Source organism: Macaca fascicularis, chromosome 10, assembly GCF_037993035.2.
Source record: "Macaca fascicularis isolate 582-1 chromosome 10, T2T-MFA8v1.1".
Taxonomy (NCBI): domain Eukaryota; kingdom Metazoa; phylum Chordata; class Mammalia; order Primates; family Cercopithecidae; genus Macaca; species Macaca fascicularis.
Window position 1 is genome coordinate 74281618 of NC_088384.1, and position 13018 is coordinate 74294635.

General features: G+C 39.1%; 1 protein-coding gene and 1 long non-coding RNA gene across 15 annotated transcripts in view; one reads left to right on the top strand and one right to left on the bottom strand.

Annotated features, from left to right (window-relative positions):
* Positions 1 to 13018, top strand: part of LOC123567108 (uncharacterized) — a 238287-nt gene that overhangs the window by 98785 nt on the left and 126484 nt on the right. The gene's annotated exons all lie outside the window — the stretch shown is intronic.
* Positions 1 to 13018, bottom strand: part of SPTLC3 (serine palmitoyltransferase long chain base subunit 3) — a 179177-nt gene that overhangs the window by 87513 nt on the left and 78646 nt on the right. For all 4 annotated transcript variants that reach the window (XM_065522754.2, XM_045362497.3, XM_005568338.5 and 1 more), the window contains 2 exons: positions 2394 to 2518; positions 20 to 113 (listed from right to left, as the gene is read on the bottom strand). In XM_065522754.2, the coding sequence (XP_065378826.1) occupies positions 20 to 113; positions 2394 to 2518 (219 nt within the window). The remainder of the gene's footprint in view (positions 1 to 19; positions 114 to 2393; positions 2519 to 13018) is intronic.

Genomic DNA, 13018 nt, shown 5'->3' on the forward strand with positions numbered 1-13018 from the left:
TAAATACATTGACACTCACTGTTGTGTTTGAAGATTCTTATGGTTGCACCTGAGAGTCGGGCCCCAAGCACAAGCGATGTGTGGTTTAACTCATCACTTAAAATGAGGCATCCCTGTGCAGAAAGCAAGCACACAAAACACAAGCCAATAAATAAAACCAAGGAAAAACAACTTGAGGGGACAGGAAGGCACTCTAAAACCTGCAACACCAATTTCTAAAACTCACTTTAATTCTAAAAGGCCAAGAGTTTAACCTGGTGTCTATATGGATAAAATCATGTATAGCAGTCAGCTGATGGAGATGGGAGTTGTTTTAAGATATTACATGTTCACGGCAACATTTACGTAGAGTTTGCAGTCGAGAAGTTCATCCAAGATCTTTGTTAAGCACCAGGGAGAGCCTAAAGTGTTGATCTCCGACAGGAAGATTGGTAGGTTTTTGGGTGGGTTATGAACTTGTAGGGGCACTTCCATGAGGGATTATTTGGAACAGTTTTAGTTATTCCTACTGAAAGGCAGGGGTCTTTTGTGCAGGACAATTTAAGCTCTTACTTCTGATTCTCGTTTTCCACTGTATTAACATCCCATGTAGGCAAAAACATCACTGTTTTACAGTCAAAAACTTTGAATATGGAAAAGTATAGATGGCAATTCAGTCTGCGGTATGTGGATTAAGTCAGTCTAACTTACTGCTTGCAAATTACTCTTTGTAAAATTATTTTTCTTTTTAAGTTAAACATTTCTAAATTGCAAAACTGCTTAAGCATACCAAAAATACAGGCAAATTATGGTGAACCTTTGTTTTTTGTGGCCTTCCAGAATCTTTGAATTTTCCCTTATATTTCTATAGTTTCACACATAGCCATGTTTTGAGTTTTTCTGAGGCAAAAGCCACAAACATTCCCATATATTTGTACTCTAGATATATACATTTTTGTAATTTTTCTGGTGGAACATTTAGGAGTTATTTGTAAGCCTACTACTTCACCTTTCCTGAGAACAGGACATTCTCCTACAAAAATCACAATTCAATGATCACATTCAAGAAGTTCAATGCTTTTACAACACTATCATTTGATAGACAGTTCAAATTTAAATTTCCCCAACTTTGCTAATGATGTCTTAAAGCTCTTAATAGACATCATCATTCCTTTGATGTTGTTCATTGCAAAATCCAGTCTAAGACCATACATTGCATGTAGTTGTGATGAGACACATTTTCAAAGGCATAAATTTGATTAATGTACTTGCTTACTTGCAATGAACCAGCCAACTTCCCATTTTTTTTTCTGAGGAACAATTTCAAACGCCGGCATGATTGTCACTATATGGCTCATTGCCATTTGGCACCTGCTTTCATTTCTGATCTTTTCTTTGACCACCATTCTATATTCTAGTTCCTCCAAACCTATGTATTTTACACATGCTGTTCCCTCTTCGTGTCCTAAATACAACTTATTTATCTGTTAAAATTCTGTTCTCCTCTCACCATTTTTGCACAGACATTGCAGACTTTCTCAGGAAGGGTTTTGGGCAGCTCTTTGTCCTTCCTCAAATATGGGCATGCCTTTTCTATGGTATTTGTCCTACTTTGTTCAGTATATTTTTCCCCCGTTAGACTCTAAAGTACATAAATTTAAAAGACACAGGTCTTGTCATCTTTGTATGTCTTGTATCTTCCCTTATATGAGGACATAGTAGATTCTCAAGAATTGGTTTATTGAATGAAAAAATAAATGAGTAACATAGGAAAAATATTTTGTCCCAGTAAATGCTTAATAAATACTAGCTATGAGAAGTTGCAAATGGGAACTCAGGAGCCCAAAATTATGATTGCTTTGTTAAACTGTCTTTGAAGATGAATTCTGACCCATGTCTAGGGTTGCAATTATATAATCAGCAATATCATGAAAAGATTTGCTGGACTAAGCTGCATACTTATTCAAAAATACCGATTTCCAGTCAGTTTCTCCTAAGAAAAGAACCTTCTCACACATACTTCTTCTTTTTTTTTTTTTTTTTTTTTTGAGATGGAGTCTCGCTCCATCATCAGGCTGGAATGCAGTGGCCTGATCTTGGCTCATTGCAATCTCCACTTCCTGGTTTCAAGCAATTCTCCTGCCTCAGCCTCCTGAGTAGCTGGGACTATAGGTGCGCGCCACCACGCCCAGCCAATTTTTGTATTTTTAGTAGAGATGGGGTTTCACCGTGTTGGCCAGGATGGTCTTGATCTCTTGACCTTGTGATTTACCCGCCTCGGCCTCCCAAAGTGCTGGGATTACAGGCATGAGCCACCGTGCCCATCTCAGCCATACTTCTAACAAGGACCTGCTCAGAGTTACAATTCTTAGGAGTAATACAGTAGAAGACAATTATGTTAACAAACTTCTCACCTTTCCAACTAATGCTGGGATATTCATTGAGTTAGTTGCGAATCCCATCCCAAAGACCATAGCTGCTTCCACATTCAGGAACTTAGCCACAAGGTCCTCCAGCTCCTTGTGCTTATCCAAGGTGCCTGCACATAAAATTACATGAGGAGTGAGCCTTCACTTTTCAACAAGGCCAAGATTGAAAACTCAAATTCCAGTACATACACATCACCAAAAGACCTATACAAGAGTGCTTGTAGCAGGAAGATTTGCCATTGCCCGAATCTAGAAATAGCCCAAATATTCAACTATTGTAGAATGGAAAAATACAATGTGGGGTATTTGTATAGTGGAATTCAATACAGCAATGAGAAAGAACGAACTGCTGCTCCACACAACATTGTGGATAAATCTCACAAATCTGTTGTTGAGTGAAAGAAGTCAGATATCTAAAAAAGTACAGGCTGTATGATTTCGTTTACGTAAAGTTTGCAAACAGGCAAAACAAATCTACAGTGTTAGAAGTCAGGATAGTAGTTATTTTTATTAGGAGCATGAAGACGGTTTTTAGATTCTCTGAATGTTCTATTTCTGCATTTGTTACGTAGGTATGTTTGCTTTGTGAAGATCCATTGAGCTGATTACTTACGACTGGTGCACTTTTCACCATGCCGTAAGTGAAATAAAATTTACAAAAAACACCCACAATTCTCTCTTTTTACTCTATATCTCACAAGTAATTAATTAAATTATAACCCCATCAGAGTTTCCCCACACCTAAATGCAAAACGGATTCAATGACTTCCATAGATACCAATAATTTATTGAATCTTATAATTTATTGAACCTTTGGAGTGTACTAGATACTGTGTTAAGCCCACTATTTAGGTTCTCTCATTTAATCTTAGAAGCCAATAATGCAGGTATTTTTACTTCACAGATAAGAAAACTGAGAGATAAGAGGTTACCAATAAAAAGCAACAGAGATAATCTAGTTTAACTCCAAAGTGTAGTTTTTACCTCTTTACAATCGCTTATATGTTTGCCCTTTGATCCCTCCTTAAACATAATCCCCTCATGCTTTGCTACAGCAAATGTTGATGCTCGCTCCTCATATTTTCTGTTTGCTATCACTTGAACTCCTAGGTCTGCACAGTCCAATATGGTAGCCACCAGCTATATGTGGTTAGTGCAATGGAGAAACTGAATTTCAAGTTTTATTTAATTTTAAGTAACATCACCAACTGCAAATTTATTTTTTGATAACATTATATTTCATATTAATTATTGGAAATTTAATGTCTTTATTAAGATATGCTGTAAATATAAAATATGTGTCATTTTCTGAAGCCATAGTATGATGACAAAAAGAATGTAAAATAGTACTTTTTTTTTTTTGAGATAGAGTCTCGCTCTGTAGCCCAGGCTGGAGTGCAGTGGTGTGATCTCGACTCACTGCAGCCTCGGCCTCCCGGATTCAATCAATTCTCCTGCCTCAGCCTCCCGAGTAGCTGGGACTACAGGCGCATGCCCCCACGCCCGGCTAATTTTTTGTATTTTAGTAGAGATGGGGTTTCACCGTGTTGCCCAGGCTGGTCTCGAACTCCTGAGCTCAGGCAATCCACCCGCCTCGGCCTCCCAAAGTGCTGGGATTACAGGTGTGAGCCACTGCACCCAGCCCGATATTTTTTATAGTGATTACACATTTAAATGGCAATAGTCTGACATACTGTGTTAAAGAAAATGTATAATTAAATTGATTTTACCGTTTTTTCCTTATTAAATGTGGTTATTAGAAAATTTAATATTACACATGCGTCTTGCCTCCTGTTTTTATTGAGCAATGCTTTCTAAATGATATAACTGACAGAACGGAAAAATGTACAAGTGGAGAGATGCTGTAATTTACACACATAGAACATAGGAGCTGTTGCTCGGATTTAAGTTACAGGAGTATTGTTATCATGTTTAGGGCCGCTATAAACATACTTCCTTTTGCCCAAGGATCAACATAGTTTAATATACAGAGTATGATATAAGAATGTATTTAAATTGGTAAATTAGTTTTCTTACTGTGCTAAAATAGTGAGAAGGTACTGAATGGTCAGTTCTAAGATTTCTATTGCATTTCATGTTGAAGAGGACACTTCTTGATCTTTGCCGTTCATGAGAGGTCACACTGAGGGGCCTTGCTTTTCAAACCAGAATTTATTTATCCCCAAAGTTATTAGAAGACATAGTAAAACAAGCGTTCTAGGCCAGGTGCGGTGGCCCACGCTTGTAATCCCAGCATTTTGGGAGGCCGAGGCAGGTGGATTACCTAAGGTCAGGAGTTCAAGACCAACCTGGCCAACATGGTGAAACCCCATTTCTATTAAAAATATCACACACACAAAAAAAATTTAGCCTGGCATGGTAGTGCATGCCTGTAATCCCAGCTACTCAGGAGGCTGAGGCAGGAGAATCACTTGAACCCGGGAGGGGGAGGTTACAGTGAGCCGAGATTGCCCCACTGCACTCCACCCTGGGTGACTGAGTGAGACTCCATCTCAAAAAAACAAAACAAAACAAAAAACAAACAACAACAACAACAACAAAAACAAGTGTTTTTTTCTGGTTTTTTTTTTTTTTTTTTGATTATACTTTAAGTTCCAGGGTATATGTGCACAATGTGCAGGTTTGTTACATATGTATACATGTGCCATGCTGGTGTGCTGCACCCATCACATCAACTCGTCAGGACCCATCAACTCGTCATTTACATTAGTTATAACGCCCAATGCCATCCCTCCTCCCTTCCCCCCTCCCCATAATAGGCCCTGGTGTGTGATGTTCCCCTTCCCGTGTCCAAGTGATCTCATTGTTCAATTCCCACCTATGAGTGAGAACATGCGGTGTTTGATTTTCTGTTCTTGCGATAGTTTGCTGAGAATGATGGTTTCCAGCTGCATCCGTGTCCCTACAAAGGACACAAACTCATTCTTTTTTATGGCTGCATAGTATTCCATGGTGTATATGTGCCACATTTTCTTAATCCAGTCTGTCATTGATGGACATTTGGGTTGATTCCAAGTCTTTGCTATTGTGAATAGTGCCGCAATAAACATACGTGTGCATGTGTCTTTATAGCAGCATGATTTATAATCCTTTGGGTATATACCCAGTAATGAGATGGCTGGGTCATATGGTATTTCTAGTTCTAGATTCTTGAGGAATCGCCATACTGTTTTCCACAATGATTGAACTCGTTTACAATCCCACCAACAGTGTAAGAGTGTTCCTATTTCTCTGCATCCTCTCCAGCACCTGTTGTTTCCTGACTTTTTAATGATTGCCATTCTAACTGGTGTGAGATGGTATCTCATTGTGGTTTTGATTTGCATTTCTCTGATGGCCAGTGATGACGAGCATTTTTTCATGTGTCTGTTGGCTGTATGAATGTCTTCTTTTGAGAAATGTCTGTTCATATCCCTTGCCCAATTTTTGATGGGGTTGTTTGTTTTTTTTTTATTCTTGTAAATTTGTTTGAGTTCTTTGTAAGTTCTGGATATTAGCCCTTTGTCAGATGAGTAGATTGCAAAAATTTTCTCCCATTCTGTATGTTGCCTGTTCACTCTGATGGTAGTTTCTTTTGCTGTGCAGAAGCTCTTTAGTTTAATTAGATCCCATTTGTCAATTTTGGCTTTTGTTGCCATTGCTTTTGGTGTTTTAGACATGAAGTCCTTGCCCATGCCTATGTCCTGAATAGTATTACCTAGGTTTTCTTCTAGGGTTTTTATGGCATTAGGTCTAACATTTATATCTCTAATCCATCTTGAATTAATTTTCATATAAGGAGTAAGGAAAGGATCCAGTTTCAGCTTTCTACTTATGGCTAGCCAATTTTCCCAGCACCGTTTATTAAATAGGGAATCCTTCCCCCATTTTTTGAAAAACAAGTGTTCTAATAGTCAATCTCGCTCAAGATTTGGTGCAATGTTTAAAGTTTACATTGTAATTTCAAACTTTGTATCATCAAAGATATATTATGGAACAGGAAGAGAAACTGGTATTTAGGAATAAAACATGGGCATATCATTTGCCAGATTTGCGTTTACCTAAAAGAGGCTTCTTCCCAATGGGAATGGTTCCAAGAATAGGCAGTGAAAAGGCCAACAGCCTGGGTGTGAGGAGACTAGGTTCTGGCTTTAGCTCTTCCATTACCAGCTGTGTGGCCTCTGGCTACCTTTCCTGGAAGTTTGCAGAGGGATTCAGATAAATGCCATTTTAGGCTTTCCCAATGTTGCACGTGCTATTTCCTCCACATAAAATCATCTTTTTGCCCTTCATCTTTTCTCTGAAGCCTTTCTCAGCTTCCCCAGGGAAAACTGGTGATTCTTCTCATCTGAGATTGAATAACATTTATCATATGATGATTGCAGCACTTATTAAGTTGAACTGAGAATGTTCCCAGGGCAATCTTCTCTAGTACAGAAAGAGTCCTTGGGGTGCAGATACTGTATGTGAGACCTCATGACTTCCATAGATACTGACAATAGTATCATAGATGGCCATAGTATCAGACATTCTATGATGGTGTCATAGATGTTTGTCTTAGCAACCACAGTGTCTAGCACAGTGCTGACACATAGTAGGTACTTGTAGAGTTATATGGGGTCTTTTGATGAATAACTAAGACAGGGCTGAGCTTAGAGTAGGAGATGGCACAGGGAAGAAGATCAAAAGGCCATGCAATGCCAAGGCAATAAGGTGACTAGGCAGTGAATACCAGCCTGAAGACATTCATTCCTAGAGAAGTCTTCTAGTAAAGACATAAGGTGCCCAAACTTTGCAAACTTGATATATTTCCCCCTTCCTGCCCAGAGGGTCAGGTGACAACTGGTCCAGTCACCCAGAAGTGCATGAGTAGAAGTTCATGATGCAACTCCATTTGTCTTTCTCCACCCTTAATCTTTCCAAAACCTGCTATCTCAGGAGCTTAATCTACAACAGTTGCATCACTAAAAGTTGTTAGGTTAATGTGGAATGTGTTGTCACACAAACAGCCAGCCAACTCATGAGAAGTGGGTGTGTCTAAGACCATTCTGAGAAATTGCTCACTACAAGATCCTTTCCATTAGACCTGGCTTAAAGACAGGGAGGAGGCTAGGCACAGTGGTTCATGCCTATAATCCCAGCACTTTGGGAGGCTGAGGCAGGAGGATTACTTGAAGTCAGGAGTCTGAGACCAGCCTGGCCAATACGGTGAGAACCCCATCTCTAAAAAATAAATAAAAAGTAAAGTAGCTGGGCGCGGTGGTACGCACCACTCCAGCTATTTGGGAGGCTGAGGTGAGAGGATTGAGCTTAGGAGGTTGAGGCTGAAGTGAGCTATGATCATATCACTGCACACCAGCCTGGGTGACAAAGCAAGATCTCATTTAAAAAAAAAAGAAAGAAAGAAAGAAAAGGAAAAAGAAAACAAGGGAAGAGAGAGGAAAAAGGAAATGCCAGTGTCTATCTGAGGTCTGAGGTCCCCAGACACAGTCCTTTTTCAGGATTTCCAGTGGGCACGTGGTTAGCAAAGTGATTTTTAGCTGCTAGATGCAAGACCAGTTTCTACGACCAGATGTCTCACAGCCAAGTTACAAGTTAAGAGCGGTTTTGCATCTAGGGGCTTACCTTCATTTATATAGAAAACAATAATCCCCAAACTCCATTACCATGGAATTTCTCTGTTTAGTGTTCATAGCTCAGACTTTATTAACAAACCTGAAAGATTCCCAGGATGGCTGAGGATCTTTCACCACTTCTACTTCAGGAAGCCATGCCTTTGAAAATCAGATTGGACTGGTCTGGCGTGAGGTGGGTTTTTAAAGGAATAATGAAAAATCTTCCTTTTAATCAAGGGCTGCTTTACTCTTCCTGCTCTTCATATTCTAAAAATAAAAATGTAGGAAGAGCTTGGGGAAATAAAGTAGTCACTAGAAGCTTTGCTTTCTACAAACATTCATTCAGGCTATACCCTGATTGAGTAAAGGTGTCAACTTGCAGTTGGTGGTCCAAGTACTTAGGTAATTCTGGAAATCAAGTACAACATTTTGTCTTTGGTATACAAATATTGGCATTTTTTAACTCCTAAGAAAGCATAGTTATAATGCTAGCTGAAGGTATAAATAAACCCACAATAGCTTTTTTTTCTGTTTCTCTGTGACATTTTAGTCTCTGAAAGTCAATAACAGCCATAAATTGGCTATTGACAATGGATCTCCAAATTGCTGTGTTATGCATCTGATGAATCTTATTTTTGTCCTGGTGGTTCATTTATCCAGTGTTATACTCAAAACCTGCCTTATAAATAAAATAAGAAACACAAACTGGAAGTATCCTCTTGTCAGCTCTCTAAGTAGTATTTTCATGTGCCAAGTGCCATGTTTGCTGCCATCAGTCACATAAAAAACTAGATTCAAGATAAAGTACCAATATTCTATCTATGGACTATATGCGTGTCTACTGAATTTTTGTTGATACTGACTGGCTCGTACTCTTTAGGCAGATATTACTGGCCTACATATTAACGTTGGTTAATAGCAAAGAGTGTGGGCGTTATTAACAAACCTGTTTCACAACTACCAATTCTTCTTTTGTAGCCCACATGAAGACTATTTTCCAAATTGTAACTGTAGCCACTTTTGGTCCAGAGTGTCCTGTTCATAAACTGTTTCTTAGACCTGGCCTAAGAGAAGGCTGTTTGTTATGGGGACCTGCCGGCTGTCCCATCTTGCCATTCACACTGTGAGTCAGAGCTATGAGTTCACATTTGTGGCACTTTGCTTGAACTGGTAATTCTTGCATTAAAGCCAGCATTCACATTCTGCTTAAAGAATTCTACCTTGGAGTTCATCCTTCAGAAGCATTTGGGGCACTCTGCTGCCCTCTTTGATCCACTTCCGTCCAGTCTAATGGAGGTTATAAAACAATATTGCTTCTCGAGTGACTTTGTTTTTCTGGCCAACATTACGAGATAGTCTGGAAGAAGCCAGATGTAGTATCTGAAATGGGTCTAGATCATACAGTTACACTGAGCATAGGCCACTGCTGCTGGGCTAAGAGACCCTCCATCATGGTGAAGTCTGGAAAAATGGCGGAAATAACTTTCAACTGCCCACTTACTCGGGCCTTCATTTTAAACAAACCACAAATCAACCTGCCTTTTGGCAGGTTGAAGCATTAGCAAATATTAGATCAGATGTAAATAAAAACCTTAAGTGGGGCACAGATATATAATTATGATGGTCCTTCAGATAAAATAATTCTGATGAGAGAAGATTTTCTAAGTAGAGAGAATAATAACTTCTCTTTCATCCCCTGGTCTCCATTATCTTTTTTAAAAAAAGTTTTATTGATTTTTATAAATAATGTGTAATGAGTGTTCACCAATGTATGATGATTGCTTAATTTAATCCTCATACTCTATATCCTCTCTAGTCCTCACACCTACACATATTCTATAAAGTAAGCAACTGTATCCTTATTTTACTAGTGAGGAAACAGGTATCCTTATTTTATAACGTGATGCTACTTAAAGGAGACAGAACTGATAAATGCAGACCATCTACTTCACAGTGTGCCAAGCTAATATACTGCAATGTTTTAAGCCTTATCTCAATTGTCATCCAATTTTTTGAGGTGGGTACTATTATTATCTTCATTTTATAGATGAGGAAAAAAAAACTTGAGAATTTAGTTTACTCTCAAGACCCCTTGGAGGTTCCAAGGTCACACAGTTAGTAAGTTTAGAGCCAAGATTCATATTAGCATGTCTGACTCCAGAGATGAAACCCTTCATCACAATTCCATGGCTTTTTCCAAAGCAGGAAATTTTGGCAGCTGCTAGGCCAAGGGGTGCTAAGCATCTGTATGTTCTTAAATATATAAAGATTTGTTGTTATAAACATCATAGACAATTTATTGAAATATTAATATATGCATGTTCTCCTTAAAAAGTTTTTATTCCCCCTCTTCCATGTTTCATAAGTAACCAGGTTGGGTTTAGTTTTTGCTTGTAAAGAGGTTCATGATACAGGGTCCAAAGCAGGAATTATTTCCTTCCAGTCTTTATAAAAGCTACCCAAATTGAAAGGATTCCATTAGGAGTACTCAAAGGAGAGGAATCAAGGTATGTGAAGCAGAGAGTGTGAAGAGGATTGATCACGACTGGAGTCAACGGATCCATTCATATCTCTTGATGGTAGCTGCCTGGGGACAGTTGCAAGTTGCATGAACATGGCTTGGATGCTAGATACTGGAGTCTCTATCCTCACCACGGACTCCTCGGCCTTCAGTATAGGACAGAGACACTAGGTTTCTGGACCACAGGGCTTGTATTTAGTTAAACAGTGGGTCAACAGTGTTGACCAGTGTGGTTGTGGGACCAAGGACCAGGAGAAAGCCCTGATGTTGGGAGCTGCATAATAATCTAAAAGCGTTGCTCCATCTTGAAAAATGGGAGCCTCAATATGGACTAAAAGTAGAAATCCAGATTGGGAATTGGGGCCAATATTAACTTGGTAATAAAAAAAGGAACTTGAGTAATTCTTACACTCTTGAGTTTGTGATACACATGGCCTTTCCATTCATTAACTATGTTACCTTGGGAAAGTTATTGAGACTTTCAGGACTTTGGTATGCACTTTCACAAAAGTAAGTTAGACTAAACTCTAGGGACCTTGCTGAACCTCAGTTCTGTGATTTCATTACTCCCTCTGTATTTTACTTTGACTAAATAGCAGAGAATTAAGTCTGGAAGTAGTATATGACAAGATGAGAGGCTCTATATTGTGCCTTTGATGAATATTAATACATAGGCCCCTATGTGGTCTTTTAGTTCTAGCTCTTCATTGGAAGAGTTTATTCTACTCCTTCTGGGCTCACTAATATAAACTCAAATTATACAGGGGCTCCAAGCTGGTGAATAGTTCAGAGGAATATACACATCTTTACCCTGAAGGATGGTAATAGAAACATAAAATAGGTAGATCAAAAGTAGGGAAAGTCTGGATGAACTCCTGGACCCTGCAACTTAAGTATTTTAAACTCTGGGCTACTTAACACTAGGTGGAAAGTCAGGTCACATATTTAGGTTATGTCCTGTCTATGAGAAGAAATGCAGGTGTCAAGATGATCAGAAATGACTTCCATTGCACTACCAGATCTAACTCTTTTGCATTATCAGGAAGAGTACAGAATAAATGGATTGGTATTACATTTCTGTCACATGGTTCTTCTGCCACCCTTAATGCTCCTCTTCCCAAAGATAATCACCTGGATATGAGAAATTAGGAGCAGACATTGATGATGTCCTTCATCTTCTTCAAGTTGATATCAATGGCCTTAAAAGATATACACAGGTCCTGATGTCAATGAAGTTTGTATTCTTTTATTTCTTTTTCTTTTTGAGACTGAGTTTCGCACTCGTTGCCCAGGCTAGAGTGCAATGGTGCGATCTCGGCTCACTGCAACCTCCGTCTCCCAGGTTCTAGTGATTCTACTGCCTCGGCCTCCCTAGTAGCTGGGATTACAGGCATGCGCCACCATGCCAGGCTAATTTTGTATTTTTAGTAGAGATGGGGTTTCTCCATGTTGGTCAGGCTGGTTCTGAACTCCTGACCTCAGGTGATCCGCCCACCTTGGCCTCCCAAATTGCTGGGATTATAGGCATGAGCCACCTTGCCCAGCGGTATTCTTAATATATTTGGCTGTAACGAGAGTTTTTTCGTCTAAAGGAAGGATCTTGGTATTTGGCTGATGTGAACTGAGATTTGGAAATGTGGCTCACTGCTATTAAATCTAGAGGATTTATTTTCTCCAAATCATTGTGATGTCAAGTACGTGTCTAGATCAGCAAACTTTTGGTGGAGATCTAGAGAATAAATGGTTTGGGCTTTGCAGGCCATATGGTTGTTGTTGCAACTATTCAACTCTGCTGTTGTAAAGTGAAAACAGTCATAGACAATACACAAAATAATGGGTACGGCTGTGATCCAACAAAGCTTTATGGACACTGAAATTTGAACTTCATATAATATTCATGTGTCACAAAGTCTTACTCTTATTTTTATTATTCCAATTATTTAAAACTGTACAAAAACAGGGGGCAGCTGGATTGGTTTAGTGACCTCTGATCTTGATGGTTTCTGGTTTTTGCTATGAGCAGCATGGAGCAGCACAAGTGGCTCTCCAGTGGGACTCAAGAGAACTGATGTCTAGTCTTCTCAACCTACAGACTGTGGAAACATTGATTGGCAAGTCATTAAAAATCTCTGAGGTTTTATGTGTCTCATCTTATGGTATTTATGTGGGAAGATGGAAGGTGGCAGATCTACAAATTCTGAAATTCTATGAGTTTCAACATTGTTTGATCATCCCAGATATCACCTTGCTGGCAAGTATTATACTTAGGTAAAATTACTGTCGTATCTTGTTGAATTGTGCTTGGCTTTGTTGAACCTATAGGACTAAATTCTACGCTTGCAGAAATGTGCCTGCTAGTTGAAATTGAGCTGTGCTATAATTTCTATCACGGTCATGAGAAGGGCAATTACGTTGTCAGAACTCTACTAGGTCTCAGGAAATTGCCAAAAGGCTTTCGGAAACCAAGATACGCT